General features: G+C 58.5%; 12 protein-coding genes and 3 non-coding genes across 15 annotated transcripts; 9 read left to right on the forward strand and 6 right to left on the reverse strand.

The window, feature by feature from the left end:
- Positions 1 to 170: 170 nt before the first annotated feature.
- Positions 171 to 872, reverse strand: A1Q1_04578 (uncharacterized protein; the record flags this gene model as incomplete). Its single annotated transcript, XM_014328011.1, has 2 exons — positions 171 to 764; positions 831 to 872. The coding sequence occupies 2 exons, from the start codon at positions 870 to 872 to the stop codon at positions 171 to 173; spliced, it is 636 nt and encodes a 211-aa protein (XP_014183486.1).
- A 2,621-nt stretch (positions 873 to 3,493) lies between these two features.
- On the forward strand, positions 3,494 to 4,463 carry A1Q1_04579 (uncharacterized protein; the record flags this gene model as incomplete). Its single annotated transcript, XM_014328012.1, has 5 exons — positions 3,494 to 3,536; positions 3,794 to 3,860; positions 3,946 to 3,980; positions 4,038 to 4,138; positions 4,176 to 4,463. The coding sequence occupies 5 exons, from the start codon at positions 3,494 to 3,496 to the stop codon at positions 4,461 to 4,463; spliced, it is 534 nt and encodes a 177-aa protein (XP_014183487.1).
- Positions 4,464 to 4,839: 376 nt separating this feature from the next.
- On the reverse strand, positions 4,840 to 6,441 carry A1Q1_04580 (uncharacterized protein; the record flags this gene model as incomplete). The annotated part of the gene is made up of 3 exons (XM_014328013.1): positions 4,840 to 5,833; positions 6,253 to 6,292; positions 6,405 to 6,441. The coding sequence occupies 3 exons, from the start codon at positions 6,439 to 6,441 to the stop codon at positions 4,840 to 4,842; spliced, it is 1,071 nt and encodes a 356-aa protein (XP_014183488.1).
- A 337-nt stretch (positions 6,442 to 6,778) lies between these two features.
- On the forward strand, positions 6,779 to 7,964 carry A1Q1_04581 (uncharacterized protein; the record flags this gene model as incomplete). The annotated part of the gene is made up of 6 exons (XM_014328014.1): positions 6,779 to 6,792; positions 6,839 to 6,905; positions 6,983 to 7,035; positions 7,079 to 7,261; positions 7,322 to 7,715; positions 7,755 to 7,964. The coding sequence occupies 6 exons, from the start codon at positions 6,779 to 6,781 to the stop codon at positions 7,962 to 7,964; spliced, it is 921 nt and encodes a 306-aa protein (XP_014183489.1).
- Positions 7,965 to 7,990: 26 nt separating this feature from the next.
- A1Q1_04582 (uncharacterized protein) lies at positions 7,991 to 8,923 on the forward strand (the record flags this gene model as incomplete). Its single annotated transcript, XM_014328015.1, has 1 exon — positions 7,991 to 8,923. The coding sequence occupies one exon, from the start codon at positions 7,991 to 7,993 to the stop codon at positions 8,921 to 8,923; it is 933 nt and encodes a 310-aa protein (XP_014183490.1).
- Positions 8,924 to 10,527: 1,604 nt separating this feature from the next.
- Positions 10,528 to 11,345, forward strand: A1Q1_04583 (uncharacterized protein; the record flags this gene model as incomplete). The annotated part of the gene is made up of 2 exons (XM_014328016.1): positions 10,528 to 10,673; positions 10,754 to 11,345. The coding sequence occupies 2 exons, from the start codon at positions 10,528 to 10,530 to the stop codon at positions 11,343 to 11,345; spliced, it is 738 nt and encodes a 245-aa protein (XP_014183491.1).
- A 448-nt stretch (positions 11,346 to 11,793) lies between these two features.
- Positions 11,794 to 12,620, forward strand: A1Q1_04584 (uncharacterized protein; the record flags this gene model as incomplete). Its single annotated transcript, XM_014328017.1, has 2 exons — positions 11,794 to 11,892; positions 11,943 to 12,620. 2 exons carry the CDS (start codon positions 11,794 to 11,796, stop codon positions 12,618 to 12,620), a joined length of 777 nt encoding a protein of 258 aa, XP_014183492.1.
- Positions 12,621 to 12,978: 358 nt separating this feature from the next.
- Positions 12,979 to 13,795, forward strand: A1Q1_04585 (uncharacterized protein; the record flags this gene model as incomplete). Its single annotated transcript, XM_014328018.1, has 2 exons — positions 12,979 to 13,124; positions 13,171 to 13,795. 2 exons carry the CDS (start codon positions 12,979 to 12,981, stop codon positions 13,793 to 13,795), a joined length of 771 nt encoding a protein of 256 aa, XP_014183493.1.
- Positions 13,796 to 14,224: 429 nt separating this feature from the next.
- On the forward strand, positions 14,225 to 15,179 carry A1Q1_04586 (uncharacterized protein; the record flags this gene model as incomplete). Its single annotated transcript, XM_014328019.1, has 2 exons — positions 14,225 to 14,499; positions 14,546 to 15,179. The coding sequence occupies 2 exons, from the start codon at positions 14,225 to 14,227 to the stop codon at positions 15,177 to 15,179; spliced, it is 909 nt and encodes a 302-aa protein (XP_014183494.1).
- A 200-nt stretch (positions 15,180 to 15,379) lies between these two features.
- A1Q1_04587 (uncharacterized protein) lies at positions 15,380 to 16,208 on the forward strand (the record flags this gene model as incomplete). The annotated part of the gene is made up of 2 exons (XM_014328020.1): positions 15,380 to 15,525; positions 15,578 to 16,208. The coding sequence occupies 2 exons, from the start codon at positions 15,380 to 15,382 to the stop codon at positions 16,206 to 16,208; spliced, it is 777 nt and encodes a 258-aa protein (XP_014183495.1).
- Positions 16,209 to 16,505: 297 nt separating this feature from the next.
- A1Q1_t053 lies at positions 16,506 to 16,625 on the forward strand. The gene has a single exon. It is a non-coding gene; the product is annotated as a tRNA-Pro (tRNA).
- Positions 16,626 to 17,004: 379 nt separating this feature from the next.
- A1Q1_t075 lies at positions 17,005 to 17,119 on the reverse strand. Its single transcript has one exon. It is a non-coding gene; the product is annotated as a tRNA-Leu (tRNA).
- Positions 17,120 to 17,629: 510 nt separating this feature from the next.
- On the reverse strand, positions 17,630 to 17,744 carry A1Q1_t074. The gene has a single exon. It is a non-coding gene; the product is annotated as a tRNA-Leu (tRNA).
- A 993-nt stretch (positions 17,745 to 18,737) lies between these two features.
- Positions 18,738 to 19,958, reverse strand: A1Q1_04588 (S-antigen; the record flags this gene model as incomplete). The annotated part of the gene is made up of 1 exon (XM_014328021.1): positions 18,738 to 19,958. One exon carries the CDS (start codon positions 19,956 to 19,958, stop codon positions 18,738 to 18,740), a length of 1,221 nt encoding a protein of 406 aa, XP_014183496.1.
- A 2,398-nt stretch (positions 19,959 to 22,356) lies between these two features.
- A1Q1_04589 (beta strand repeat-containing protein) lies at positions 22,357 to 24,825 on the reverse strand (the record flags this gene model as incomplete). The annotated part of the gene is made up of 1 exon (XM_014328022.1): positions 22,357 to 24,825. One exon carries the CDS (start codon positions 24,823 to 24,825, stop codon positions 22,357 to 22,359), a length of 2,469 nt encoding a protein of 822 aa, XP_014183497.1.
- Between the last annotated feature and the right edge of the window lie 516 nt (positions 24,826 to 25,341).

A 25,341-nucleotide genomic window follows, 5' to 3' on the forward strand; every position in this document is an offset into this window, starting at 1 on the left:
GAGTAACTGCGTCAGCCTTAGATCCTCAGGGCGATGGAGGTTGCGGAATGAGGCTGTCATGGTGTGTCACCGCCTGGTTCAATACAGCCGCGATAAGATCGTGTGGTCATGAAAACATGGCAAAATGTCATCAGATGGATGTCTATACAAAAAAGTGTCTATGCTAAAATCTACTGAACGACCTTGACGCGGTCCTCGAGGGGGAGGAAGGTCTTGGGGCGGGCGGGGTTTCCGGGCTCGCCGGAGGGGACGCCGAAGGGCATCTGGGCGGTGGGGATCCACGCCTTGGGGACGCCGAGGAGCTCGTTGATGGTCTCGTGGTTCTGGGGCGTGTACTGGCCGTAGTGCTGGAGGTTGGCGCCCATGCCGTCGGCGGCGAGGCCGGCCCAGACGATGAACTGGACCATGCCCGAGGTGTTGGCGCTCCACGCCGGCATCGTGGCCTTGACCATGGGCACCTTCTGGACGAAAGCGTCGATGGCGTCCTGGTCCTCGAAGAAGCAGACCGTGCCGTACGCACCCTCGAAGCCGTCAAACTTGCCGCGGTACATCGCCTCCTCCTCCGGCGAGGAGAGGTTGACCTTGTGCGAGTTCCAGACAGCCTGCCAGAGCTCCTTGTGCTTGGCGCCGAGGACGAGGACGGCACGCGAGGTCTGCGAGTTGAACGACGAAGGGGCGAACTTGATCGCGTTCTCGACCAACTCCTGGAGCTGCTTGTCCGAGAGGGTGGACTTGTTGGTCAGGTTGTAGTACGAGCGGCGGGCCTGTAGATGTCAGTCACTATTCTTCTCTTCGCGCTCGGACAACCCGGCCCCGGGTGGGCTACTCACCTCGACGGCATTGAGGAACTCGGCAGCGGTGTTGGAAGCCATGGTGCGAACTTGGATCTTTTGGGGTTGGAGAAGACGAGAGAGGGTGCGGAGGCGAAGCGTAGCTGTCATGAGATGTCGTCGAGACCTCGCAACATTGCAGCCTTTATACTTCAACGGTTCTCCAGTGGCCGCCAGCACGCCGCCAGGACGTGCCCATCACGTCACGGCAAAACCAACCACAGTCGAGCACGGTCGCCGACCGGCGCGACCGGCGCGAGTCAAGGACGGACCGTCGATCGAACAGCCAGGGCCTAACACGTGGCTTTACCCTGAAACCCGACCAAAACCCGCCACCGCTGAGTCAGACGTCAGGTCTTTGTTGAGCGGCCTCACCAAGCTCGCCGGGCCGTCGGCCTGCCAATTCATGATGCTTTTCGGCGCAGCCGTGCCGCGGTCTAGAAGGTGCGCGGCATGGTTGGATCTGGGACGGCGTCGGGAGCAATGTTGATGCGTTAGTTTGACGCTGGGGCGGTTGTCACCGATACGGTGAGACGCCTTAGTGAGACAAGGCTGGCGCGACGCGTCGCGTGAGGGAGTTTCCGACGGATCTGGACCCGGCTTTGTCAAGATTGCCAGTGCTCGTTAAGAAGCTGACAACTTGTCTCCACGATCTTCACACAACGGCACCGACGGCCTCGATGTTTGATGTGACTGCTGACCTGTACGCTGATTGCTATGCGTTCGTGAAAATTGTGGCATCGACGGATGACAAGATAGACCGTGGCCCGTCGGTCCCTAAGCCCCTTGCATGCCGAGGCAATGCCCACGGCTCTGGCGATCCAACAACTGCTTCTCAGTAAAGATGATGGAAGCTGCGAGGGAGCTGGAAGCAACCTCTTTGCTCTCCGATGGAATGAAAGTGATAGTCTCCGCAAGACTGGCGCCAGACGGAGTGCGGATGGCGACTGGAGGCAGCCTCCGATTGCCGAAATGATGTTCACGAGGGAAGTCATGTTCTGAGGAACGAAACGAATGAGGACGCAGCAGACGTCATACTTGATAGTCTGCGTGATCTGCTCTCAGAAGGATTCGACGAAGAGAATCAACGATCAATAACGACTGGCAGACCAAACAGACGAAGGCAGTGTCCATCCCAAAAGAGTACAGTTACAACGAAGAGCCCAGGCCTAGGCGGGGCGTATATGAGGATACTAGTATATGGTGTCGTTGCCCGCATGCAAGCGCTACTGAGCCCGAGGATGTTCAGAAATCGCAGAACACGCGCACGGGGATGCGGGCAGAAGTTGAAACCCAAATTGTTAAGCAGAGTGCCGAAGCGTGCGGGGCCATGTCGCCGTTGAAGTTGCAGATAAATCTTAAACTTGCTGATAAGATGTTGCCGCCGAGCGTCATTCGGGGCATTCGAGCGACGCTATTGCAAGCTAGCGCAAGGGCGCTATGGGACGAGATCGCAATGCCGAGATTGTGCAGTGATGTAGTGCGAAGCGGCGATCGAGCGATGATCGAGGGGCGGACCTAAGTTCCAGAGGCGACACCGAGTAGCGCAATCGTCAACCCAACAGCAAGTGCGAGTACCTGGGCCTTCGTTCGCCGTGGTGACGCCGATGCGGTGCATACGAACACTTCGGTTTGGATGCAGTGCCGCCATTCGGCCTGCTTTGCTTCGGGCATGTAACACTTGTTCTTCATGCAATCGTATTTGCCGACCTGAGCACAACACTGCTGGAGCACCTCCGTTCGCGCACCACCGGAGCAGTACGCGCCGCCCTCTTTAGGCTCGTCGTACCGCAAAGACGTGGGGCATATTCTCGGTGCACTCAGGCTGACGGAGGCGGAGGTGGACATTGGTGCGGCTTGTTGGGGGTAGGGGGAACGGCGTCGGAGGTGGGGAAGGGACGAGGAGGCGGGCCGGGGCAGCGAGGGGACGGGGGCGAAGAAGGCGGGGCGGCCGGAGCCAAGGAGCGTGGGGAAGGAGCGTGGTGGTCTTTATACAGTCGAAGATTGAGGTCAGTGTGTTGTCAAAGTCGTTGAGGTCGGTGCATTGCATCCCGAGCTCGTCGTCCAAGATGCCAAGGCACTCGGCCCGGCAGCCCCATCGGGAGAAGGCAGGAAGGCAGGAAGGCCAGGACGCCAGGTGGTGGTCAATGCTCAGCTCAGATCCCTCCTACAGTACCGCTCGTTCGACGCGAGCGCGCGAGCTCGAGTACCGGAACGGAAGGCTTGGGTGGGCGGTGAGGGAAGGCGAGGGACGAGCTGGGGCCCCTGAGCTTCCATTCAGAAATTTCGTGATTCCTGGGATGCATTCAGGCGCTGCAGCCGCGCCGTTTCGCTGGCGACCTGGCGCACCAGCTGCAAAGTCGGAGGCGAATTCCGGAGAAGGCGCGAAGAGGGCGGGGCCTGGAACCGGGTGGCGCTGCAGGTTCCGATGCAGTCAGTTTATTTCCGGCAGAGCGTGTTCTTCCTGCAGCTGTGGCGGACGAGTATGCATGAAGTGTTGACGATGCCACCTGCACATGACTGCGAGTGACGATCTCCAAGCGTGCGCAGGCGAGGTGACTCAACCGCCGATCAGTCCGCCTCGTGGCCTGGCGACTCGTTTACGTCCTTTGGACGTTGTTGTGACTGCATTCCTTCCTTCTTCAATCTCATCCACTGACACAATGCCGCCCCGAGGCGTTAGCAGAGAAGAGAAGCGGAAGCGACGTACGCAAGATCTCTGCGAGTCACGCTGACACAAAGTGCTCGATCTCTTCCACGAGACGGTACGTGCGTTGCGCACATCCCACTTTCCCCGAAGCTCGCGACATCCCTACCGTGTAGCTGACGACAGAGCGAATTCTTCACGCTCAAGGAGCTCGAGAAGATTGCCCCAAGTGAGCTAGGGTTTCTCGTACACCAGCTAACCAGCAGAACAGAAGGGCATTAGTGGGTTAAGAGCTCCTCCATACGCTAACCTCCAGTCCAGCAAAGCGTGAAGGAGATCCTAGACGAGCTGGTCTCAGACCACCTCGTGTGCTTCGACAAGATGTAAGCTCGCAGGTTTAGCACAGAGCTAACGCACAGCGGCACGAGCAACTGTCAGTTGTCCTGATCCGCAGAAACTGACACGCAGACTACTGGTCTTTCCCCAGCGCCGTGGGTGCTACTGTGAGTTTTGCGACCCAGTTTCCCTAAGTACATGCGGTAACTGACATCAGAAACAAGCGAAGCTGGCAAAACTTGAAGCAGAGGAAGAGACGCTGGATGTCAAGCTGACCGCCGCCCGAGAGGGGGTGGCGAGTGCGCGTGCGCAGCGGGAGGACACTGTGAGCTCAACACATATCGCCCCATAGCTGACGTCAGGCCGAGCGCCGCGCCCTCCTTGCCCAACTCGAGGCAGCGCAAGCCGAGTCCGCCAAGCTGCAGGAACAGGTCAAGGCGGCCGGCGACGGGGACCCAGCCGCCTACGCGCGCAAACGCGCGGCTGTCGATGTCGCTAAGACTGCGGCTGTGCGCTGGACTGGTGAGCTATGCAATAGCGACAGCAAGCTGACGGCAGACAACACGGTCGCCATCATGGGTTACTGCAAGAGCATGGGGACTGATGAGGCTGAGCTGCGCCAGTTCCTTGAGATTGGTAGGCTGCCCTAACATCTCCTAGCTGACTTCAGACGACGAGTGGGACGACCTCGATACGAGTGCGTAGCTTGCTGGCAGACAGAGAATAGTGAGCTCCAAGCGTGCCAACCAACAGCTAACCGCCAGCGCACCTGATGCTCGCTTCGCTCGCGCCGCACCGCCGTCCGTGATTCCATGCATCGATTCATACAATTGTTACACGTGTGTCCTTGACCGCACACTCTCCAAAAGTCCTGGAGGGGTTTTGTGTTTTTTCGTGTTGAGGGGGTCCCCGAGGGCTCCAGCCCAAGATATCCAAGTGGCGGCGCCTGAGCTCGGGGGGAGGTAATCTTGCTTCCGCTGTCGTTCTGCTGCTCGTTCAACTCTATGTCTAAGATGGGGTGGTCGTTCAGAAGAAGTCGTTCTTGAACAGGGCCGAGATCGACTCGCCGTTGTGGGTGCGGCGGATCGACTCGGCGATGACGGGGGCAATGTCGATCGTGTCGAGCTGGCCATTGAGGGCAGCGACGCGCTCGGTCTGGTCGATCGAGTTCGAGACAACGAGCTTCTTGACGGGCAGGTCGCGGAGGTTCTCCATCGTCGCCTCGGAGAGGAGGCCGTGCGAGATGAGCGCGTAGACCTCGGTAGCACCCGAGTCGCGGAGAACGCCGGCGGCGAGACGGACAGTGTGGCCGGTGTCGATCATGTCGTCGATGAGGATGGCAACACGGCCCTTGACGTCACCGACGAGGAGCTCCATCATGTCGTTCTTGTGGTTGTGCTCGTCGTCGTCCTCGATGCCCGCGGCGGATCCGGCGTCCGAGCCGATCGGCGTGGGGGGAACGGTGGGAATGGACTGGGAGTGGACGTCGCGCCTGCGCTTGCGGTTGATCAGGGCGAAGTCGAGGTTGAGCTGGTCGGCAAGCGCGGTCGCGCGCTTGGCGCCTCCCGCGTCAGGCGAAACGATGATAGCGTTGCGCCAGTCGGGGATCTGAGCCTTGATGTACGAGAGCATGCTGGGTTCTGAGAACAGGTTGTCGACGGGAATGTCGAAGAAGCCCTGGATCTGCGAGGCGTGCAGGTCGAGCGTGATAACGTGGTCGGCGCCGGCGACGGCGAGAAGGTTGGCGACAAGCTTGGCGGTGAGGGGGGCACGCGACTTGTCCTTCTTGTCTTGCCGGGCGTAGGGGTAGCACGGGATGACGGCGGTGATGCGCTTGGCGCTCGCAGTCTTGCACGCAGAGATCATGACGAGCAGCTCCATGAGGTGGTCGTTGATGTCGGGGGGCGACGGCGACTGGATGATGAACACATCCTCCTCACGGACAGACTGGTGGATCTGCACGCTGGTCTCCTTCGACATGAACTTGGAGACATGGCAGGGCGTGAGCGTGATGCCGAGTCTGTGTGTCGGAACAGCCAGGACATCGAAAAGTTCGAATGGACGTGAAATTTGACCGATCCAACAGCATTGAGTTCGGCGACATCAATTTTGGGTGGACCAAGAGCACACGCAATCCGGAAATCAACCATCCATCGTCGAGCGAAGCAAATGTTTCGAGCGCGAATGTATGCACGGCGGAGGCACAAGCGTCAGCTATCGGGAACCCAAGGACTCGGAGAGCGTTGGACGATGTCGGCGGAGGGGTATGAAAACGCCACCGGAAATCTGTAAAATCGGACCTCCGCGTATATGACAAGCGGAGGGCCCGCTGAACAGTGCCCACTGCAGATAGGGGAACTTGGTCGTTTGACCTATCTGTGTCCCCTATCGCCTATCGATATCGTGCAGTTCGCTCAACCCGATGCAGGAGACACATACCGTGCGGCCACAGCCTCAGCGAGCTTGGGGTGGGCGTTGCCTGGAAAACGTCAGCTGCTGCTCGGTTCAACGTGCTTGATCCGGCTTGGCAGAGTGCCCGAAAGTTCGAAAAATTGACCGCTTTCGTCACTAAGCCAGCTCGTGTGACTCACCCGTGAGGAGACGAATCGAGTTGCCCTTCTGGTGCATGGTGGTGTTGCTCCGGTTCCAAGACGGCGGGGTTGAGTTGGAGGAGGTGTAGAGCTTGGTGAGCAAGAGACCGTATGAGAAAGCAGCGATTACACAAATTTCAACCCTTGGCTTTCAGAAATCGTCATATAGCGCGCATTCCGAGAGACGAGGGTGGAGTGCGGGAGTAATGTCACGTGCGGCATGAAAACGCAATGACGTGGTGATACACGCCGCAGACAATTTCGGACGGTATCAGTCATTGTCGCGGTCACCCTGTGCTGCACGCCGGTCCAGTCCTCTTGGCTGACCATCTCGCTGATTCGCCTAAGAGTACCACTGCTCCAACCTCGCAGCCATGGCTTCGGCACAGTACGCTTGTGAGTGCGCTCCGGTGCGATACAGCTGACCCCTACAGTCCGCGCTCAAAAGTCTCTTGGTGTCGCCGACGGACCCTCGTTCGAGGTCTCGTCCAAGATCCCTTCGTGAGTTCGTGCGATGGCGTTCATCGGCTACTTGCTTGATCCGCGGTACTGACATCAGTGACACTGCCAACGCTAAGGCTATTGTCTACTCGGAGGACGGCAAGTGGATTGCTTACGCGCTTGCCAACACGTGAGTATCTAGCTTTCCGGTATTTGTCAAGCTGACGACGCAGTGTTCAGATCGTGTCGTCCTCAAGTGGCGAGGCTGTGACTATTGAGCAGCCTGGTGTCGTCGCTCTCTCCTTCTCGCCGCTTGCCTCTACTCTCTACACCTTTGAGAGGCCGGTGAAGAGCGAGACTGACGTTTACAAGAACGTCAAGGCGTGGAGCATCAAGGGAGAGCTCATCGGCGGATGGTACCAGAAGACCGAGAATGACTGGTGAGTTCATTTTGGAGGTGCTCAGCTGATGTTCAGGGCTCCGGTGATCACGCCCGATGAGGCTCACCGCTTCCAGCCGGCTGGTAACGACATTCTCATCTTCTCTCCCCCGCTTGCTCCTCGCCCTGCTACCCGTCTCAAGAACGACGGCCAGATCCGTGGTCTCTTCCTCTCTCACCCTGCGGAGCTCCCCGAGGGATGCACCAGCGCTAGGTCTGTCCGCCCTTACACTGAGCCGGCCATGGCCGTCTGGGTCGGTGAGCGCAAGGGTGCTCCTGCCAACCTCGCTCTCTACCCTGTCTCGTCCCTCGTCGGCAAGCCTGCTTCCGCCGACAAAACCGAGAACCGTGAGATGCCCATCACGGTCGCGAGGAAGGCCTTCTACAAGGCCGACAAGCTCAACGTCAAGTGGAACAACGCCGGAACTATGGTGAGTTTAACGCCCATTGATGTGAAGCTGATTGTGTAGGCGCTCTTCCTCACTCACACTGACGTCGACAACACTGGGAAGTCGTATTACGGAGAGACGAACCTTTACCTCGTCGCTCTCGACGGCTCGTTCGACGGACTCGTCGACCTGGACAAGGAGGGTCCTATCTACGACTTCTCTTGGAACCCTACCTCCAAGGACTTCTGCGTGTGCTACGGCTGTGAGTTTTGTTCTCCGTGGTCAAGCTAACGTTAGACATGCCCGCCCGCACCCAGATGTTCGACATTCGCGCCAAGGCTATCCACTCCTTCGGCTCGGCTCCCCGCAACTTCCTCTCGTACCAGCCTCAGGGACGGTTGGTCCTCTCCGCTGGTTTCGGAAACCTCGCGGGAGGAATTGACGTTTGGGAGGTCAGCACGCGCAAGAAGGTCGCTGAGTTCACGGCTTCCAACAGCTCGCACTGCGAGTGGTCGCCCTGTGGTCGCTACATCATGACTGCTACTCTGTCGCCCCGACTCCGTGTCGACAACGGTGTGAAGATCTGGTGGTGTGGCGGTCAGCTCCTGCACGTCCAGAACACCGACGACCTTTACGCTGCTAGCTTCCGCCCGGGTCGCGTCGAAGACACCCCTCCTTTCCCTGCTGTTGTGCCCAAGGCTCCCGAGGCCAACGCGTCTATCAGCCTCTACAAGCCGAAGGGCGGAGATTCGAACGGTGCCGCCTCCAAGCCCGTTGGTGCCTACCGTCCCCCGGGAGCGCGTGGAATGGGAGCTTCCGACGCTTACCGCCGAGACGACGACGCCCCTTCGAGCGGTGCTTCGACGCCCACCTTCAAGGGCGGCAAGCCCGCTGCTCGCTACATTCCCGGCGCCGCGATCCCCGGCGCTGCTGCTGTCCCGGGAGCTGCCGCTGGAGGAGAGAAGAAGAAGCGCCAGCGTACGAAGAACAAGAAGGCGGACGTTGACGGCGCGACCGAGGCTGTGGCCAAGGCTTCGATCGACGAGAAGCCCAAGGCTGCTGCTGCCCCTGCTAACGACGAGGACGCCACGGCCAAGAAGATCAGGAATCTTACGAAGAAGCTCAAGGCCATCGACGAGCTCAAGGCCCGTGTCGCTAAGGGCGAGGTCCTCGAGAAGACGCAGGTCCAGAAGATCGAGACCGAGGGCTCGGTCCGCGCTGAGATCCGCGCCCTTGGCGGTGACGCTTAAGCTCCAAAGCTCACCATTCTCCCTTCTTAGATTTCACTGTCCTTCGTCCCCAGTAGCTTGTAGCCGCTCTACGTTCCCAGCATGATATGGCCATACTATGCATTGCATTTATTGTCAAAACAACAAACGAGCTCTATTTCTTCTTAGTGTTCTTATTGTTATTTCCGGTGTCACCGGCCTCCTTGGCAGCCTGCTTAGCCTGCGGGGTTAGCTTCATGTCGAGACGAAGTGAATAGCTCCGCCGTCGCAGCGATTTCGAGCCGTGAGACTCGGCCGGAGAGTCGTGCTCAGATAACGCCAATCAAGCTCAGCTCGCTCGGTGCGAAGGCGAGAGGTACGTGTACTCACAGCGATCCTGTCGCGTCAGTACATGCTGAAGAGGTAGATTAACTCACTTAGCCTGGAGGGCGTTGGCGTCAGCCTCGCGCCTCTTGGTAGGGTCGCCGGTCTGCTTCTTCTTGCCAGCAGCGCTGATAGTCAGTTAGATCATGTGAGGTAGACCGAGAGGAAAGAGCGATTCGACTAGCGTCGATGGCCGGGCTGTCGACGATGGAGAGCGAAGAGGAAGAGATGATGGAGACAGCACTCACGCCTTGGCGAGGTTCTTCGCCCTGTCGCGCTCTCTCTGGTCACCACCTGCCTGTCAGTTCATGCGTCCAGAAGTCGAAACTTACGCGTCATCCTGCAGATGAGATCTGATTTGTTTGGTTCTCGAGAAATGAAGGAAATTTCCCGCCTGGGACTGATACGCGATCAGATGCCAGCGTCCAGAGCTCGAAGATGCAACCAATTTGATTGTCACGTGGCTTTGATCCCGCGGTGGCGTTTTGTCGTTATCTGCGGCGGTGGGTGGCAACGCAGATCGGAGATGCCGAGGAACAATGCATGCCCCCTTACGCAGAGACGACGAAGAGGTTGCCCCTTGCAGGATGCGGGAAGAACTGTTTCATTTGAAAAGTTGAGTGCAGGGCGGGCAAATGCTTCGTAAATTTGCAAGGGCCCATATTGATCACCCAGGACAGTCACCCAAGGTGGAACCAAATAACCTCCACCATCCGCAAGTGACGGATCGACTTGAGGTCGGCACTTGACGAGCCGTTCCTTCCTTCGCCTTTCTTCGAACACCCACAACACAATCACAGTCACCATGTCGATATTCTGCGGAGATTCCTAGTTCGCCTTCCCGAAGGTCGGCTCCGAACACGATCAGAGCGTCAATTACTTCCGAACGACGAACACACTATTTCATGGCAGGTGCTCGATCTCACGCAGAAGATGAGGAATCTCCAGGATCTTCACCTGGTTCTCAACTTGTATGTTATGCTCTATGAAAGTGTGTCAACCGCCGCAACCCTCCCTCGAAGTATAAACGATTTTAGGCTTAACACTCACTCCAGGCACCATAATCCATCACAGTCCATTCTCACCTCGCTGCTCACAGGCTCTGGTCATGCGTTAGTGATGCACATCGGTGCACCAGTGCGAATGAGGCACACAGCCAAAGCAACTTTCCACATCCGCATCCACGTCGACACACTGCATTGCATAAGGGGCCGGCATCTGCACTTTCTGATTTGTTCTACATTTCATCACTTCAATCCGATATGACCACTGACCTAGTCGACGGCAACTCTCAGCAGTGCAGCGGCTCGTTCCAAGATCACCCGGAGTGGCAGGACGGAGACTTCGACCTTGTCTCGAGTGATGGATGGCGCTTCAAGATCTCCTCCGATCTTCTCTTCGAGTCCAGGTGTGTACATGAATCCGATCCTAGCTGACTTGCAGCCCGGCCCTCCGTGAGCTCTATCACTCCAGCTGCACCTCCGATAGCCCCTCGACTCCGCCTTCACACCTCTTCACTGACCCAGTCATCGAGCGCAAGCATGTTATTGCACGCTACCTGCAGCTACTCGTGCACAAGAGCGTAGGCGACGACGCTTTCATGCGCAGGCAAGCGGGCAGCCTGCTGGACCGCATCCTGCTCACGGAGTATACGCATCTAATCAGGTTTCTGAACAAGTGGGGCTGCGACGACCCGATGCAGGTCTCGAACGCGATGCTTCGTCTGGGCGTGTCGCTCATTGGTGCAAGCGTCAACCGAACCCTGGACCCTCTGGACATCTTTATCCTGGGCGCCGAGATGGACGAAAAGAATGTGTGCGCCACCGCCATTGCCGCTGGCTGCTTTGCAGATCGTGTCTACGATCCGAAGACGGGAGAATACCGAGAAGTGATCTGGGGCGTGAAGCAGCTGCCGGATCGCTTCATGCAGCTCTGCGCACCCGCTTATCTCGAGGCTGCCATCCGAGCTATCCGCGAGTACTGGAAGGCCAGGGGCACTACAGGTGATCGTAAACTTCCTCTTGACTTCCTCCAGGACCGGTTCTGCCTTGGCCTCGAGTCTCCAAGGGATCAGGATTGAGCATGGAAAGACTTTGAGAGTAGCAGCCGGACTACAGCGGCTCTATAGACTGATAGAGGCGTCCCGTCGGATGATGATACTGCGAAGCGATCATTGTTGTTCAGGGGTGATGCACAAGCTGCTATGGAAGCTTCAAGCTTTACCGTTGTTCCCCCTCGTCCGTGGCGCCGCGAAAATTCGAGAAATGTCCAAAATCATGCATCAGTTGTCTTCTGCTCCAGTCTCATCAAATGCACATCCCAGCTATGCGGACAGCCTAAGATCGTAATGAGAAACGTTAGCGAGTCATTGCACAGGTGTATGGGTTAGAAGCGTATGATGAGCAGAGGGTGGAGGTCTGACGCGGACGGATTTGCGCCCGTTGACTTGGCGCACCCCTAACACCCCTTTCGTGTGTGCTTTCACAACCATCTTCCTCGTCTCACCATCCTCACACCTCATCAACAGAATGCCGGATTCCAAGTCCGATATTGTGGACATCCGCGATCATCCAGACTGGCAAAAAGGTGACTTCTCCCTGATCTCGGCGGACGGGTGGCGAATCAAGGTGTGGTGGCATCATCTCCTGACGGCGAGGTAAGCTCCGGCCATCCCTAGCTGACCATCAGTGACACGTTTCGGGACGCTCTCAATGCCGACAAGCCGACCATAACTTTCACAGACCCCGAGATGGAGAGTAAGCGTGTGCTCTCCTTCTTCGCTCGCCTCATCTCACACCCCGCCGACAAGTCTGACACACCCATTTTCGGCCTCGAGACGCACCTTGCCCTGATTCGTTTCATGCGCAAGCACGACTGCGAGCACACACTTGAAGTTTACTCCCTCTACCTCAAGGCTGCCCTTCTCTCCGATCGCATGCGACCAATGGAGGCGTGGGTTCTTGGTGCCGTCTTGGACGACAGCGACATCTGCGCCGCTGCGCTGAGGCAGGAGACGCCGCAGTTCCAGAAGGTGTACTGGCGCGCCCACTGCGCGCACCGCTACTATGCCGCCAGCCCACAGATCTTCAACATCAGTGACCTGCCTCTCACCGCATTGAGCGTTGTTCCGCCCATACACTTGCATGCGCTCGACAAGGTCCGCAGGAAGAACTGGGAGGAGCTAGTGCCTGAGGAGCAGCGGAAGGGGTACTCTGTCGAGAGGCTCAGTGCCCTGAATGCGTCGCAGGAGTATGCCGAAGTGGTGGCCCAGGTGCAAAGGCAACAGGCTGCGAAGAGAGGGGAGAGCAGAGTGTCGTCTCCCGCAGAGTCTGCTGCGAAGCGCCAGAGGACCTGATAATGGGTTGATAGCGTCTCACAGATACATGTAGAGCCTGCCGTTGTACGTAGATGAACCGTATTGTACTGTACATCAGTCTCCTGAGATTGCTTTCAGACATATACAGTGCCTGCACAGCGCTGGCGCCACAAGCAAGGAGCCACCGTGAGGGTGAGGCCATGACCTGGCCGACCGGGCATGACTCCCGCTTAGGCAAATGCGCCTTGTTTGGTGCCGCTACCACCATGTGACACACTGCTGTGACCAACGCGTCTGCAGTGTTGAAGTCTCTCATGCTATCTTCTCGCTCATACTCGCACTTCTAAAAACACTCTTTTGCATCCACTTTCGTTTACACTTGACCTGCACGCCCTTCATGTCTCAAGCTCCACCATCTACCACGGATACGCTTCGCCACGAGGAGATTCAAGAGGACCCGGAGTGGATCGAGGGCGACTTCAAGCTCATCTCCTCTGATGGGTGGAGCCTCAAAGTATGGTCCTACCAGCTGTTCTTTGCCAGGTGAGCTCGCCTCAGTACAGGCACATGAGATACTAACTTTACCCAGTGCGACTTTCAGAGACGCCCAGAGTTGCAGCAAAGCCGACGGCCCAATGGAGATCCAGTTCACAGACCCGGAGCTCGAGAGCCGGGAGGTTCTGAGTCTCTTCCTCGACATTCTCACGTTCCGAGGAGAGGACGTCGGCATGTGTCTCTGTCTAGAGACGTCAATTTCCCTCATCGCCTTCTTGGACAAGTATGATTGCGGCCCCGTGACGGAGGTGTTCCGCCTCCGCCTCATCAGGGATGTGACCGAGAGCAACTGTTACTCAGAGGCTATCTTCGTTCTAGGAGCCGTTCTCGACGACGACCGACTCTGCTCCGCTGCTTTGCTCAATGAGGAACGGTTTCGAATCGACCGCAAGCTGTCGAAGCACTTCGGTATCACCGACATACCTCTGGAAGCTCTCGACTCCGTGCCCCAAGTTTATCTTCGAGCCCTCGCCGAAGCTACACCTGCGTGCGACGGTAAGCCTTGCGAATGTTCCTACGAAACTGCCCACCAACGCTCCCGGAAGTTCTTTAATGAACCATGGAATCTGAAGGACAAGCTTCAGGACGATAGAGATCGAAAACGTCGTCTTAGGATGGTCAATGAAGCCCTGTCTGTACGAAAGAGGCAGCGGCTCTGAACTATGATACTTCGTGAGAGAACCGGGCCGGTAGGTAGGGTTCATTAGCCAAGCTAACGGGTGTCGCCAGAGTAGTCGCTCAAGGGCCTGCCTGTCCCCATATTCCTGATATTCCCGGCTTCCCCACACCGATCCTAACGTCCCTATTCCCCTCCCCAACACATTGCCAGCGCGCGCAGCGCCCGACACAGAAGCACCGGACAACGAAGAGCACACATACGGTCCGCGATGAGATCAACGGTGCTTGTTGTTTCTCGACAGAGAGGCAGGAGAGGGCCGACGCCGACCCCAGATCGTAGACAGCAATACAATGCATGTACTGTAGCCTGAGAAAGTATGAGCACTCACCTTGCAAGGGTAGAATGAGGTTGGAGCAACCCTAAAAAACCAACAGGCGGGAACTTCTGTCTGAGCCTGTGCCCACCATCCATGCATGCCGACCGTGCCGATGTGCGTATCGGTGCCCCCGAGGGCGCAGCTGTGCGTAACCTCCACCATCACCTTTGTGTCTCCCTCCTACTGTTTGGCCGCTGCATTGTCCACCCTCTCATCATGTCCCAGTCATCCACAAAAGCTGCCTCCGCGCACGAAGATGGCCCCATCGAGGTCAAGGACGATTCCAAGTGGACCGAGGGTGACTTTTCCCTGATCTCCTCGGATGGATGGAGGCTGAAAATATGGTCTTATCACCTCATATCGGCCAGGTATGTCTCCGGCTCATCCCAGACTCGGAGAGCTGACCTACTTTAGCTCTGTGCTACGCGACGCCCACAACTGCGCTACTCCCGGCAGCAGCATGGAGATCACCTTCACCGATACAGAGTTGGAGACCAGGGAAGTCTTGGATCTCTTTCTCCGCTTCGCCACCGAGCCTGACGCTCCCAACGGCAAAAGCAACTTGCCTGCTTACATCAACCTTGTATCGTTCTTGCGCAAGTACGACTGTCCGCGCGTCCTCGGGACCCTGTCCCTTAGCCTGAAGCGAGAGCTCTTGGAAGGCTCCTGGCCCCTTGTGGATACTTTTGTTCTTGGATCGATCCTCGACTGCCCAGAGCTCTGCGCTGCCGCCATCGACAGACACGCCGAACTTAATCACCTAGATACCAGCTCAGAGTTCGACGTTTCTCACATCCCCGCACCAGTGCTCGACCACCTCCCCCGAGAGCATATCGTCGCTCTGTCTGAAGCCATTCCAGTCCGCGAATACAGTTGTCCTAACTGTACACACATGGACCACGAGACGCTGGACGACGCTCCTGAAACATTCCGGGCCAGTCTCCGCCGTCTCGAACGTGAACGGAAAGTTGCTGAAGAGAAGAAGCGCCCCAACAACGATGAGCAAACCGACGAGGCTCCTCACTCCAGAAAGCAGAAGACGAATTGAAACCCTCTGAAGCTCATGTATGCAGTGTTTATAAGCCATGCAAGCAATCTATTTGTGATGAAGCGGCTTTGTTCTACCGCAATCTGATAAGCCGACCGCCAAATGACATCACATACTGTAACAGCCAGCCACTAGATCAAGAATAAAGTCCACTAATCTCAACAGCAAACCATTCTTTCTCTCTTGTTTACGTCGTTCCAATGCCGAGGCCCCTGTCCAGAGACAGCACAGATTCCAGTCAAGGGGAAGTGCAAGACGATCCATTCTGGAACCAGGGTGATTTCACTCTGATATCCTCGGATGGATGGCGGCTCAGAGCACCGTCGTTCCTTCTGTTCTACGCCAGGTATGTGGTGCCCAGAGAGGATCGAAGGCTGTCGGCGCTGATACAATTACAGTGCCGTCTTGCGTGATGCCCAGAGTTGCACCACTTCCAAGAGCCCTAAGGAGATCCACTTTACCGATCTCGAGCTGGAGAGGAGAGATGTCTTGAACATTTTCCTCTACCTTCTTGTTTTCCCAACGAGGACTTTCCAGATTGACCATGATCTTGACCTGTGCCTCTCTCTTATAGGCTTCTTACAGAAGTACGACTGCCCGCAAGTCATCGAAATCTTCCGTCTTTCTCTCACCAGGATTCTCGTGGAGGAGGAGGATTGGAGTGCCGTGGAGATTTTTGCACTCGGTGCAGTCCTCGACGACCCAATCCTCTGCTCAACAGCAGTTTTCTACGAGGAGCGCGCGCGACGCGAACGCCCGGACTCGGAGCACTTCAGCGTGCGCGACATCCCCATTGCAGCGCTCGAACACATACCCCAGGAGTACCTCCGAGGTCTCGCCGACGCAGTGCCTGAATGCGAGGGCAAGCGGTGTGACTGCCCCCATGATCAGGACTCTTCACGAGCGGTGGACTTTGAGGCTAATGTAGTAGAGTTGCAGCAGAAGATGAAGTTAGCAAGGGAGAAGAGACGCCGCCCTGACAACGAGAGCGACAGCCAGCTCCGGAGGAAGAAGAAGAAAAGGGTCTAGAGGTCATTAGCCTCTGAGATTCCTGGACGGCATGTATGTTATGTTCTCTGCGCAAGACGGCCTGTCAACTCGAGCAACCCAGCAGATTGGCCGACCCTGCACTGTTGCTGGCGATACCCGTTCTGACGGGCTAGCCCAGGGTTTCGAAGGAGGCTTCATCCCTCTGATGCAGCCGTGCAAGGGCTTCCTAATGCCTTGAAACTGCCCACAAGACGCGCATGCAAGCACATCGCTGTCTGCTGACTTGGAGATGGCCAAGGACCAGCCGCCGGGGACGCATTCGTCCAAAAACAGGACGTTCTCGTGGTGTAGTGGTTATCATACTCTCTTAGGGTGATCTAACATCTTGAGCTTTGCCTCCTCGTCTCTTCGGAGACGGATTGGGAGTGGCCCCGGGTTCAAATCCCGGCGAGGACCTTTTTGGCTGTTCGCGAGGCTCTGGAAGCTCAGGAAGACTTGAAAAGGTCGGGGGAGATGATGAAATCGAGGTGGAAGGCCGGACAAGTGGGTGGTGAGGTCAAAACGGAAAGTGCCACATTCCAGTTTCAAGTCGCTGCTCCACGGGGTGTGTGTCGCTCTCTTGACACCCAGAGCAGCTATGCCTCTCGAGAGGTGCATACTGGGCAGAGCAGCTGACGAAAACGCGCGTTATGTATGCCGAGCAAGTGCGTTCCTCGAACTAGGGTGTGGCGCTCCCCGGCCAATCCCATCCTCCCCTCTCCTAACCTCTTCTGCGTCCCCTCAACTGCGCTCACTCTCGAAAAAGGTGGCTGAAGGGGGCAATTGAATGCCCGCTTGACGAGAGTGGGATTCGAACCCACGTCCGAAGACTGCGGAGGAGCATCCGAGCTCTCGGAGGAGAGAGAGGAAGAACCTTAACACAGCGCCTTAGACCGCTCGGCCATCTCGCCGGATGAGAGTAACTCGCCCGCTCCGGACTTGTGTCCCTGGCTCCGCGCTCTCGCGATCTAGGGGGCTTGCCATCGATGCAGGTGGTCTGGGTACGTGGTAGAGAGGCGTATTAGGAGGATAGGGAGAGGAGAGAAGGCTTCTCTCTTGGGGGTTGGCATTGACTGACTGATTGACGAAAGCTTCCGCTGCCTCGAAAATCTCCGAAACTCTTGAGATTTCCTGCCAGTTCTATGAAGAAGAGTAACGCTGTACGTACACGAAACAGGCCAGACCGGCCTTCACGACGAGTGACCTCCCGTCTGCTTGCGGACATACTCACGTCCACTATGAACGTGACTGGCCGGCGCGCTGAGGATATGGCGGTCGGGCAGATCGGACCGTCAGGGTCCGGAATCTCTCCGACCGCCGGGGCCCTGTTCTTCTTGCACCACCATCCGTCCTCTCCCTAACTTACCTCAAGGCTCAGGACGCAAAAGTTTTGGCGTAAGGGAGTAACTGAATACTCGCTCTGACGAGAGTGGGATTCGAACCCACGTCCGAAGACTGCGGAGGAAACGACCTCTGCTGACGTGAGCTGAGGAGGAGACCTTAACACAGCGCCTTAGACCGCTCGGCCATCTCGCCTGGACGATCGCTGCTCCGGCGCAGCGAGGATCCTCACCGAGGGGTCCGCGCCAGTTGTCGCCGCCGCGGAGTTTACAGCGCCATGCAGAAGGACGCTGAGAGCGGAGAGGGGCTGCACGTCGTGGTGAAAGTTGCATCACATGTCCCGTGGCCGAGCCCGGCAGTCCACAAACTTCAGAGCGGTGCTCAGAGGGTTTCGGCTTGCATGGCCGGCCTGATACCGCGAGGTACACTCTGTTCCTGCCCGTTCCTTAAGGTAAGCGTAACCCGTGCCCGCCTGATCTTGCCATAGAGTTTGCCAGTTCCCGGGGAACACCCACTCTCACCTCCTTCATCGGGTCGTCGTTTGGAGAAGCTCGGGGATCCAAGCACATGCATGGGCGGTTAGGAGTAGGCACCCCACGGAACGCCGTCATGGAAAGATGAGCTGCTTGTCTGTTATGCGCAACTTAGCCCGACCCAAAGTAGAGGCACCGCTCGATCGTGTTTCACTTCCTCCGCGCAGCTCGGGGAATGCGTCGAGGTGTCGTAAGAGTTTGGCTGGTGTGCGGGACCAGGTATTGCTCATACACCGTGCAACACCTACATCCGTGGGCGGCCGCATATCCACGCTGAGACACGCTTTCATCCCCGCCGTAGCGTACCGTTGCCGCGTTCCCGAGTTGTAACCCAGACCCGAGTGGGAGTGCGTAAGCTTGTTATCGACATAATGAGGCAACCTTTCGAGCTTCCTTGCATGTGGGCCCATGCTGATCCATGAAGGTTCGTCCGCAAGGTTAAAGCACTTGAAATTTTCAGAAAATGCAGGATATTTCAGGCAGTGGCACAAATTATGGCAACGACAATACGATGCACCGTTATAGGCAGACAAAAAGGAATGTTCATCTGCATCTAGATGTCTAAACAGTGTTCTGTGCGAAGAATGAATGCCCCGATAGCGGGATTGTGCTTATAGAAGTTTTGGTGACTAAATGTTCGAGTGCGGTGAGGCGCTTAAGCGAGCTGGGCCTTGAGGGCGGCGATCTCGCGGCGGAGGAGAGCGTTCTCCTGAGCGAGCTCCTCAGAGCCGCGGGAGCAGACGCAAGGGGGGCAGACGGCGTCCTTGCCGGGAGCACCGTCCTGGCCGTCCTTGCCAGGGGCACCGTCCTGGCCGTCCTTGCACTGGTTGTTGTTGTTGCCGCCGCCGGAAGTGGTGGGCTTGGGGGCCTCGGAGGTAGACGAAGTGGGGGCAGGGCCGTTCGAGGTCTGGTTGTCTCCACCGTTGGAGGTGTGGTTGTCTCCACCGTTCGAGGTGTGGTTGTCGCCGCCGTTAGAGGTGTGGTTGTCGCCGCCGTTCGAGGTGTTGTTGTTGTCACCACCGTTGGACGACGAAGTAGGCTTGGGGGCCTCCGAGGTCGAGGGAGTAGGGGCAGGACCGTTCGAAGTGTGGTTGTCACCACCGTTGGAAGTGTGGTTGTCGCCGCCGTTGGAGGTGTGGTTGTCACCGCCGTTCGAGGTGTGGTTGTCGCCGCCGTTCGAGGTGTTGTTGTTGTCACCACCGTTGGACGACGAAGTGGGCTTGGGGGCCTCCGAGGTGGACGGGGTGGGGGCAGGACCGTTCGAGGTCTGGTTGTTGTCACCGCCGTTAGACGACGAGGTAGGAGCGGGGCCGTTGGACGTGCTGCCACCGTTGGTGGGGCCAGGGCCACCAGAGGTGATGATCGTGCCGTCAGGGCCGGGGTTGCCGTCGTGGCCGTCCTGGCCGGGGTTACCGTTGTGGTCACCGCCGTGGTCGCCTCCGTGGTCACCACCGTGGTCGCCACCACCGTCACCACCGTGGTCGCCACCGGTGGGGTTGGGGTTGCCGCCAGTGTTGGAGGGAGTAGGGACGAAGGTCGTGTCCGGGAGACACTCGTGGCAGCCACCGTCGCCGCCGTGGTCGCCACCGTGGTCGCCACCACCGGTGCCGCCGGGGCCGCCGCCGCCGCCGCCGTTGCAGCCGCAAATGGGGCTAACGATGACGTTGACAATGGGGATGGCGCACTTGATGGAGCAGATGAGCTGGAAGGTACGCTTGTCGAGCTGGTCGCGAGCAACGAGGAGGTCCTCCTCAGTCTGGATCATCTCGGCGCGCCTGTGGAGCTCGAGCTCGCCGATCTCAGCGGCGGGCTTGGCCACGACCTGACCGGCCATGGCACCGAGGACGGAGAAGAGGATGGCAGAGGAGAAGCGCATTATGGAAGGGTCAAAAGAGGGTGGATGAGGTCGGAGAAGAGAAGAGGATGATGAACGGCAGGAAGGACACGAGGTTCGTCCTCTTATATATCTTTCAGGAGCCTCTTGTTTGCGAGTTCTGCGTACAAGATCCCAGTCCCGAATGATGCTGTACTGTAGGCAGACCACGCCAGGTAGGAGCGACGTTCCCCAGGCGCTGGAGCTACAGGAGGAGCACTTCCTTGCCGAAGCCCCTGCCTTTTGCGCGGTATTCTGCTGCGCGCTTGTGATGACCCAAACCCCTGCATTTCTGCCACCGCCATGGCCCTCCGCTGCACCCTCATCGAGTCGAGACACCGGTCGGGATGTCGATGGGGGCAGGATATTGCGGGAGACATAGACACGAGGTGTTTTAGATTTCGCTCTATCCTGTCGGGTCACCCGGAACACAGCATCGTCCCGGGTCACTAACACCCATGACCGAGTGGGCCGCCGTGCTCCTAACATGTTCAACGTCAGGACAGGGTAAAGGGCAACTTGGAAGGAGCCGACCTCGTTCAGGAGAGGTTAGTGCGTCGCGTCCGTGCATACAGGTGCGTGCCTTCGTTGCTGGCTGTCAGCTACGTGCCAGTGTGGTGGAATCTGGCGAGCTCGCCGCATCTGCGCATTCGAAGGGCGGGACACCCCGGAGAGCGGAACGGAGGCGGCGGGGAGCGTTGACATGTGGGTGCGGCCCTTGATGTCTGGGAGCGCCGCCGGCGGTTGTCGTCGTGTTCCTGACTACCCTGGGTTGAAAGCCCTGGCTCTAAGTTTCACGGATGTCATTACCTGCTCATGCATGTCGTAAAAACGTGATGGAACTGACTCTATCCGGGGACCCAGAAAGATCAAGCTCCAGTAGGGTCGCGGGATGCTTGGAGGGCGTGGGGACGGAGTGCTGCGCGACGCGCCGTTTTGCGGTCATTGTCGCTTGACATTGAAGCATGACGCTGATAGCAACTAATGCCGACTGAATTGCCTGAGGTTTTACGGCAAGAGCAACCCTATCGCATTCCGGTGAAACCCTCCTGGGCCCGGGACCTGCCCTGTCTCCCTACGATTACTGAGAGAGGGGAGAGCGTGATGGCCTGTTCGACTCCTGGGGACGGGCTTAAAATAACACTTGCTCAAGCTCAAACGTTGTTCCCGCACTTGCTTTCTTGGAGCGATTACCTCGCTGATTCGTCTCGGGAGTCCTCCGTCACTGTCGGGCCAATCAAGCAGTAAGTCGGCCTCGCGCAATGCGACTGTACGAATTGTTTGAGTTCTCAGCAAAGGCCTTCGTCCAGGGCGGACAGGGCATAAGGACGTGCGCAGTCCTGGCCCGCTGAACGAGTTGGAGGGTGGTCTCACCGCCTTCCTCACGCTAATCCTCAGACGCCGTCATGAGGACCCTCACAGATCACCAAACATCTTCGCAACGGCAGCATAACCGTGTGAGCCTGGAGGTGCATCGTGAGGTCCAGTGGGCGGCGCTCGTGCCGACCCTCACTCTTCATCATCTGCTTGAGCGCCGAAACAGCACTAACCACCTTGCGTCGCCCATGTGTTGACTACGCCCACCACCGGGAGACAGGGATGTACGGAAGGACAAGTCTCCACTCTACGACCAGGGTCACTGTGGGCCACAACCCTCGTCCACCCTGCGGAACATTCAGCGACCCGCGAAACCCGCCGACCCCGGCCGGGTACCCAGAGCGGTGCAGAGTTTGAGCTTAGCGACGATACGCATGCGAAATCTTTCTGGAAGCAGCTGTCTGTAAAGCAAGCCCGCTTGCATGCTGAGAACTCTGGGTGGACTAGGTTTGTCCAGCTGCCGCCTGCTGTTCTTGGCAGTGAGCCATGCTGGCGATGCGATGCCGAAGTCCAAACAGGGCTCATCGGGCGTAGTTCGGGCCGTCGATCTTCGATCGGCATGTGTGACACTTCTATCGTAAGCCACACCCGGATCAAGGTGCCGGCTCTGCGGCGCAATGCGCTCCACCCATCCCCCACGTCCCCATGTCGTTGCAGTTCCGTAATGGCCGATTAATGACTCAGTGCCAGACAATGTCACGGTCAGTGGTAGGACACAACGTGAGGGCATCGGTTACAGCCGTATGTACCACCTGTCTTACACCTGTCTCTGCTGAAAGGTGACAAATCTTGGTAAGCACGTAAAGAGGGGAGGATGCATGCGGTAGGAGTGTTAAGAGGTTACGTTGTGGGCCACAGGGCTCGGCACGACGCTGTGCCGCTGCGCAACCGGCTGTCAGCCCACGGACAATCTCATCCGATCCAGTCGGATGGGGTGGATTGAGGATAGAGAGGTAAACATAACTACAAGCGAATGTTCAGCGGTGCAGCGGTAAGCGGACCGGCGTTGCTAGGGAGGGTCGGCTTAATAGGGCGTGGCCGCGATGGAAGAAGCGTTGGCGGAAGCAGAAGCCGACGCATCGATCGAAGTTGGGACGCCAGAGACGCTCGAGTCCGAGACAGACGCAGTGGGCGATCCGGTAGCGCTCTCCTGGGCCGAGCCGTGGTCGGTCGAGCCAGTACCAGTCACAGTCGCAGATTCAGACTCAGAGAGCGAGCCGCTGGTCGAGACCGACGAAGCTGAACCGGAGACGACGCTGGAGCTAGCGCTCGACAAGTCAGACGACCCCGAGGCGCTGGCGCTACCAGTGACACTGGCGTCGGTGCTGGACGCGCTAGCAGACTCGGTACCAGAGACAGACGCAGAGGCAGAGTCAGAAGCGCTAGCAGAGACGCTAGCAGACTCCCCGGCGGATCCAGACGCAGAAGCGGAGTACGAAGCGCCAGAAGAAGCAGAGGTGGGAGCGCCAGTCAGGGACGAGGCTGAAACGTTGCCAGGCTCAGAGCTGTACACTTCGGTCGAAGACGAGTTCGAGGGACCGGCGGAAGCAGAAGCCGAACCAGATGGAGAGCCAGTGGGGGCGCCAGTCGCAGAGATGCTCGCGGAGGCGTTCGTAGAGGCAGAGACGGAGGGAGAAGGAGAGACGGTGGGGTATCCAGCGTCAGAGCCAGAGCTAGAGCCCGAAGCAGAGACAGATCCAGTGGGCGCGGTAACGGCCGAGTCGGAGATCGATCCCGTGAGCGAGGCCGAGACCTGCTCCGTGATAGACGCAGCGATCGAAGAAGAGTCGGAAGCCGAGGCTGAAGCGGAAGCACCCGAAGGCGAGACGGACGCGGAGGCAGAAGCAGAAGCAGAGATAGGGGCAGAGGCAGAGGCGGAAGCAGAGACAGAGGCGGAGGCGGAGGTAGAGACTGAGGCGGAGCTCGCACCCTCATCCTCGTCATCAGAGTCGTCGTCGCCCCAGTCCTCATCGTCCTCATCATCCGAGTCATCGCCCTGGTCGTCCTCGTCCTCACCCTTCTTGCCGCCAAAGTTGACGTCGCCACCGGGACCGCCATTGCCGCCGTTGCCAGCGTTGCCGTGCTTGCTGTTCCCGCCGTCGCCGCCGTTACCGCCCGAGCCGCCCGTGATCTCCATCGTGGACTGGCGGTTCTTGCCCTTGCCGAGACCCTTGCCGTGACCCTTGCCGGCGCTCTCAGTGGCCTCAGCGCTGGCCTCGGTCACGCTCGCGGCGTCGGTAGCGGTCGCCTTCTCCTTCTTGCCCTTGCCCTTGCCGGAGCCGGTGACGGAGGCAGACGCAGAGACCTCCTCGGTAGCGGAGGCTGAAGCGTTTCCGGAAACAGAGGCCGAGGGAGTCGCAGACTCCTCGATCTGGATGTCCTCGGTGGCCGAAGCGTCGCCAGCAGGGGAGGCGGAAGCGCTGGCGACAGGGGAAGCGGAGACAGAAGCGTTGCTCGACGCCGAAACGGAGCCCGTGATGGAAGCAGTGGCATCCTGGCGGGCGTAGATCGCAGCAGCCTCGGCGCCACCAGTGGCGTTGGCCGAGTCGGTGCCGTTGGTTCCGTTGAGGCGGCCAGCGAGACCGGGAGGGATGGTGCCGTTCAGACCGGGCGCGTGCTCGATGCCAGGGGGCATGGCCTTGTCCTTGTTCTTGCCGTGGCCCTTGCCCTTGCCGCCACCCTTACCGCCGCCCTTGCCGCCCTCCTCGACCTCAGCCGAAGCGGAAGGAGAGGCAGAGGTCTCAGACGCGGAGGCAGAGACAGAGGCAGAGAGTGAGTCAGAGATCTCCTGGCGGGCGAAGCGGAAGAAGCGAGGCTGGCCGGGGAGTTCCGAGCCAGTGCCGGGGGCGTAGCTGGGCAGAGTCTCGTTGACGGTAGCGTTGGTGCCGTTGGCGGTGCCATTCAGGACAGGGGGAACAGTGCCGTTGAACACGGGGTCCTGGGTGTTGTTGAAGCCACCCGACGCCGAGGGGTAGGGGAGAGCAGAAACGGTGGCGTTGGCGGAGCCCTCGCCCTCATCCTCAGAGTCGGAGTCCTCGCCATGGCCCTTGCCGTGGCCCTTGCGGTGACCCTTGCCGCGGCCCTTGCCATGGCCCTTGCCCTTCTTGCCAGCACAGTCGGTGCCGTTGGTCGACCCGTTGGTGCCAGTAGTGGGGAGGGGCATGGGGAGGAGGGTCGCGTTACCGGAGGCGCCAGAGGGAGCAACAGGAGCAGAGCCAGTAGGAGCGCCCTCGGAAGCGGAGGCCTCACCAGAAGCGGAGCCAGAGGCAGGGGGAGAGGCAGTCTCGCCAGAAGGTGAAGCCTCAGCATCACCAGAAGCAGAGGCAGACGCCTCGCCGCTAGCAGAAGCAGAAGCAGAGGCAGAAGCGGAGCCCGAGCCAGGCTCGGTCCAGCCGGTGGTCGAGTCGGCGGCAGGGACAGACTCCTGACGCTTGACAGCGGGGGCAGCGAGCGCGGTCGTCGCGAGGACAGCGAAGAGAACGGCGAAGCGCATGTCGATCAAGTTGCTTGAGTCGTGTGGTGAACGAAAGAATGTGGGTGCGTGTGGGCGTGGAAGTGGTGTGGAACGAAGTCGTGAATGGGTCGTGTGCGTGTGAGGGATGTGTAGACCAGCTACGAGTTGTTGAGGATGGGGAGACGAGAGCACTTTGAATCGTGCTTATATGCCCTTCTGAGGTTGAGGTCTTGACCATGGCGGAGTGACATGTCCGGTCGTCTTCCATCCATGGCACGGTAGGGAGCAGGTTGAGACCAGTGAGAACAAGTTGAAGCGCGGCTGGAACCAACCGACGTTTGCAGTACACCGCCGTGAAAGGCTTGGAAGGCTCAAACGGAGTTCAAACGCAGAGACGTGCTTTATGTCAGGACTGCGGAGCACACCAAACGCCACTACCAGGCCTGCAGGCGTCATGAGATGTGTGTCAGAGCCGCATCAGACTGAGCCGTGACTGGTGCGAAACGAACGCCGGCGCCGCCAGACGTGAGAGAGGCGCTGTTGTGAGTTCATACT

The sequence above is a fragment of the Trichosporon asahii genome, assembly GCF_000293215.1.
Source record: "Trichosporon asahii var. asahii CBS 2479 unplaced genomic scaffold scaffold00005, whole genome shotgun sequence".
Lineage (NCBI taxonomy): Eukaryota > Fungi > Basidiomycota > Tremellomycetes > Trichosporonales > Trichosporonaceae > Trichosporon > Trichosporon asahii.